The sequence below is a fragment of the Rosa chinensis genome, chromosome 6 (genome assembly GCF_002994745.2).
Source record: "Rosa chinensis cultivar Old Blush chromosome 6, RchiOBHm-V2, whole genome shotgun sequence".
Taxonomy (NCBI): Eukaryota; Viridiplantae; Streptophyta; class Magnoliopsida; order Rosales; family Rosaceae; genus Rosa; species Rosa chinensis.
In genome coordinates, this window is record NC_037093.1 from 39,502,982 (window position 1) to 39,508,436 (window position 5,455).

General features: G+C 34.6%; 1 protein-coding gene across 1 annotated transcript; it reads left to right on the forward strand.

Annotated features, from left to right (window-relative positions):
• The first annotated feature begins 928 nt into the window (after positions 1 to 928).
• On the forward strand, positions 929 to 4,712 carry LOC112171313 (zinc finger MYM-type protein 1-like). The gene is made up of 3 exons (XM_024308514.1): positions 929 to 1,019; positions 2,077 to 2,492; positions 2,691 to 4,712. Exons 1-3 carry the CDS (start codon positions 929 to 931, stop codon positions 4,710 to 4,712), a joined length of 2,529 nt encoding a protein of 842 aa, XP_024164282.1.
• Positions 4,713 to 5,455: the final 743 nt, after the last annotated feature.

Here is a 5,455-nt window from a genome sequence, read left to right on the forward strand (position 1 = left end):
TGGATGGTATCAATATCCTTAAGTTGATGCATTTTTCAAATACCCACTAACTTTATCTGTTGCCTTTTATTTTCTTTTTTCTTTTTTTCTTTTTTTCTTTGCATAGTAAATGAAGAACTTGATTTTGCATTGTCTTGTGCAATTGCACTCTTTACAATATAAAGCAATATACATGATTACATTTACAGAAAGCATTCAATTGTAATTACAACAATATTAAGCTGCTCAATCCTAGCCTGTAACTGATGCTAGACTCTAGCCATAACAGATCCTTGACAACAACAATATCAAGCTGGAGATAAGTCAATTAATGGAGGAGTTTTGGTTGTTGTAACTGAAGCAAAAGCTCTGATACCATGAAGAACTTGATTTTGCATTGTCTTGTGCAATTGCACTCTTTACAATATAAAGCAATATACATGATTACATTTACAGAAAGCATTCAATTGTAATTACAACAATATTAAGCTGCTCAATCCTAGCCCTGTAACTGATGCTAGACTCTAGCCATAACAGATCCTTGACAACAACAATATCAAGCTGGAGATAAGTCAATTAATGGAGGAGTTTTGGTTGTTGTAACTGAAGCTTGATTTGAGGAAGAGATATGCAAAGAATCTGTGGTTCTAACAGTAAAGCATTCAATTTGATGTAACCTTTTATAGTTGGTCAAAAAATTAGAAGTATCTTGAAAAAATAAAATAAAACCCTTTGATATAGCAAACTCTACATTTACCTTGTAGAAAGCAATCAAAGCATGCCTTCGTTTCAAAACATACTTTTGACCGAACAAGAATATCTAAAATTTCTAGTTTTAAGTTTTGTATTTTTGGAACTGAGGAGATGTTCTTAAACACCAAATAGTTGATAATATTACCTAATAACGGAGGTCCCTCTTACAGAGTTGGGTTCATCTTATCCTATAGCGATGGTTGAGGCCAGCAAGAGTGTCAGTGTCATGGAAGAGGTATATCATAAAGCACATCTAATGAGACATTGCGTTTTAAATCTAATTGCCAGTGAGCAAAGGCGTAGCTACACACGGGCTCCGGTGGGCTTCAGCGCACCCCAAATTTTGAAAAAACCTTACTTAGTAGCTTAATTTTAGTTTAAAAAATTAAATATTAAAAACTAGCTCACCCCAAATTTTTATACTTAGCTCATATATTGTTAAACTTGGTCCATATATTTTCTTTTTTCTTTTTTTAGTCACATATATATTATTTCTTTTCTTGAAGTATTTGATTTTATTTTATTTTCTATTCTGCTTTAAAAGACATAGTCCCATAAAAAGCTCTTTTTTATTTAAGTAAATTTGGTCAATTTTTTTTTCTCTTTTTTCTCTCATTGTTTCCCCAAAATCAATAAATCCTAGTTTCCCAGACGTCAGACGAAAAAGTTGTGGTATTCTTTCCAATCTATCGACCACCGTTCTCCCTCTTGACCTCTTCACTCTTCACTCTTCAGGTACAGCCTCATCCTCTTTTCCTCATTGCACATCTTCATTTTTTAATTCATATGTTTTTTTGTTTTTAGTTCACAATTGCTTAATCTGTTAATCAAATCCATGATTAACTTTCTGACTTTGTTTGAAAGGCGTAGATATGTTGGTATATTTGGTATATACACATATATAATTAACCCAGGGCATCTTCAAAGGCTTTGAATCAAAGCCGTGTATATTTGTTAGATATACATATATAATTAACCCCAGCAGCATTGTCAAAGGCTTTGAATCAAAGCCACTTGCTTGCTTTCACCGCCCTAAAAGATTCAACTTAGGTATATATAAAAAAATTTTATTGACCAAGTGAATGAAGTGGTCAACGTTTGATTGGGGTCATTATTATTGGATTTTTTATCAGTTTCTTAGATTGTATTTTTCTTTTTCAATTAAGGTTTGGGATTATAGATTTGCTTGTTTTTCCTGATCAATTGGCTTTTCGTTTTATCCTTTAATGCATTGTTAGAGTAGTGTTTATGTGCTACTTGATTTTATAATAGATAGTTGCTTACTTGATTTTATTGTTGCATTTGTCAATTGGTGATGGTTACTACTTAGGCATTTAAATATAGTGTATGATCATAATCGACCAACCAAGAAAGCAAAAACTCTTGATTCATGGCTCAAGAAAATAAGAGAAGATCAGAATAGCAATACACCTCTTGCATCTAATGAGCATCATCATGTCAGTTCTCCTATACTCGAGCATAGAGAGTTTGTTCCTACTGCTCCTGCATCCAATACTGATAGTACAATACTCAATGAGCATCATCATGTCACATCTCCAATACCAGAGCCTAGAGAATCTGTTCCTATTGTTGATTCAACACCTAGAGATTATATTCCTACTCCTCCCGCATCCAGTAATGATAGTGCAGTACTCAATGAGCAACCTCATGTCACATCTCTGACTCTTGAAGATATAGATTTTGTTGTTGGTGATTTGGAACGAGATCCGGGGAAACGAATTCAGATATATGAATATCCTGTTAATCAGCGTGACCATATTCGACGTGGTTATATAAAGTTGGGGCCATATCAACCTAAACTTTTTTAGTATCCAAGAGTTCGGTCAAGAAACCAATATCGTCGGTTCAATTATTCTTGGTTCACAGATTGGCCATGGTTAGAGTATTCTCCTTCTAAGAATAAAGCATTCTGCTTTCTGTGCTTTCTTTTTGCAAAGGGTCCAAAAGTGAATCCTGCACTAACTACTGATGGGTTTAATGACTGGAAAAGAGTTAAAGATGGAAAGAATAATTGTGTATTTTTAAATCACATTGGAGGTCCATGCTCACTGCATAATAATTGTGTGAGATGTGTTGATGATTTGATGAAAACACCACAGCATGTTGACATAGTTATGAACCGCCAAATCAGAGAGGAAATTTTGAAGAATCGGTTGAGACTCAAGACAACCATTGAATCTGTTCGTTATCTTGCATATCAAGGATGTGCTTTTTGGGGTCATGACGAATCTGTAGATTCAAGAAACCGTGGCAATTGTGTTGAACTTATAAAGCATACTGCAAAGTTTAGTGGGGAAGTTGCTAGAGTTGTGTTAGAAAATGCCCCCAGAAATGCTACATACACCTCACCACCGACAATCCAAAAGCAAATTTTAAATGTTCTTGCAAACAAAGTGAGAAAGTATATCCGTGGAGAAGTTGGGGATTCTAGTTTTTGTATTCTTGTTGATGAAGCACGAGACTCATCTCATAAAGAACAAATGGCTATTATTTTAAGATTTGTTGACAAAGAGGGTTTTCTAAGAGAACGGTTTTTTGATATTGTGATGGTTGAAGACACTACTGCAGAGACACTTCATCAAGAGATATCTAAAGTTCTTCTCCATCATAATTTACAAGTTGAGAGAATGCGAGGTCAAGGGTATGATGGTGCTAGTAACATGAGAGGGGAATGGAATGGGCTACAAGCATTATTTTTGAGGGATTGCTCATATGCATATTATGTACACTGTTTTGCTCATCAGTTACAATTAGCCTTGGTTGCAGCTTCAAAAAAAGTTGATCCTATTTGGGTATTCTTTTCTTCTTTGAGTACGATTTTCAATGTTATTTGTGCTTCTCCAAAACGTCTCAATGAATTTCATGTTGCTCAAGTAATGCATATTACAGAATTGGTGGTAGCAGGTGAGCGTGAAACTGGTAGAGGACTTAACCAAATTGGTACCTTGCATCGACCTAGAGCTACTCGTTGGGATTCTCATTTTACTTATGTCTGTGACTTGATTGATAAGTATGATGCGACATGGACAGTTCTTGAATTTATTATGGATGATAAGTCCACAGGGTCTTTACGTGCCGAAGCTAGTGGTGCTTACAATGCAATTAGATCATTTCAATTCATATTCATCTTGCATTTGTTGAAAGAAATTATGGGACTTACTGATGTCTTATGTCGAGAACTGCAACATAAATCTCAAGATATCTTGAATGCTATGAATCTAGTAGAAGTTACAGTGAACTCTCTTCAGAAATTGAGAGAAAATGGTTGGGAAAGTTTTCTTGAAAAAGTGGATTTTTTTTGCAAGCAACATAGTATACCTGTAATGGATGGTCAACACAGTGTGAGTACACGTCGTCATTGTTGTCAGCAAAGAAGCATAACAATTGAGCATCATTATCGTGTTGACATATTTGATGCTGCCATAGATTTTGAGTTGGTGGAGTTAAATGGCAGGTTCAGTGAAAGAGCAAAGGAACTCCTTATTCTTAGCTCATCTTTGGACCCTATAGATGGTTTTAAGGCATTTAACATTGATAATATTTGCACACTTGCAGAAAAATTTTATCCTCAAGATTTCACAAGACAAAAGTTGCATATTTTGAGAAGTGAGCTGATCATTTATGAGTCTGATGTACCTTATCATGATGTGCTAAACAATGTGACTACTCTTTCTGAGTTATGCAGGGGATTTTTTGAAACAAAAAGATCACAGAGATATCAAATGATTGATCGGTTAATTCGTCTTGTTTTGACTTTGCCGATTTCTACAGCAACTATAGAAAGAGCATTTTCAGCTATGAAACGTATCAAAACAATATTGCGCAACAAAATGGAGAATGACTTTTTGGCTGATAACTTAATTGTCCATATTGAAAGAAAGTTGGCCGAGAATTATGATACAGATTCAATAATTAAAGATTTTGCTTCTATTCAAGAGCGTAGAGTGCAATTTGAGTAGATGTATGTTCTTTTGTCTTAGACTTTTGTTATCGAAGTTCTATCAACTGTTATAATATTGATTTTTTTTAATCAGTTAACTATTTGATTGTTTAATATGTGTTTAATCTAAGATGTGGTTTGTAAAACTTTAAAAAAAAAAAATTAAAAGAATTAGTAAACTTTTATTGAAAATTTTTTAGCCCACCCCATTCTGAAATCCTAGCTCCGCCATTGCCAGTGAGTAGTTGCCCTAGATCTTACTTTACGCTTGATTTCAGTACCCTATGTAAATGTCACATTCTTATTTCCTATGGCATCAAATCTCCTCTTTATCGAGTCTCTGGGTAGATTTGGACGACCATACTCAAATTCAAACTATATTTCTGGTACGCCTCTGGTCAAGTGAATGGCTACATCTACTTGATTTTCTTTTTACGATTCAAGTGATAAGTAAAAGTTAGCAATTAGGCTTACAGATACATTTGCACATTTATTTGAGGCACCTCATCCTCTTGATTTTCGCAGCAAGGGAAGTGCACGCTTTTGTGTCTAAAATGGCCACTAAAAGTATCCAGGTTTCAAATCCAGAGAGTTTTCTTATTGGAGAAGTCTAATCAATTATATTTCTGTCGGTATCAAGGAGGGTGTAAGTTCATGATTCGCAATGATAGTTGGATTTGCTGAAAGTGCCCATGTATAATATAAATTAAAGATCCTTGATGAGATGAAACAATCTCACATTGTGAAGAGGGCTGTGTTGAT

Coding starts and splice junctions, on each gene's coding strand:
- LOC112171313 (XM_024308514.1), top strand. CDS start 929: ATGGTTGAGGCCAGCAAGAGTGTCAGTGTCATGGAAGAGGTATATCAT. Junction 1,020..2,076: donor CGTTTTAAATCTAATTGCCA/GTGAGCAAAGGC, acceptor ATTTAAATATAG/TGTATGATCATAATCGACCA. Junction 2,493..2,690: donor TTCAGATATATGAATATCCT/GTTAATCAGCGT, acceptor CTTTTTGCAAAG/GGTCCAAAAGTGAATCCTGC.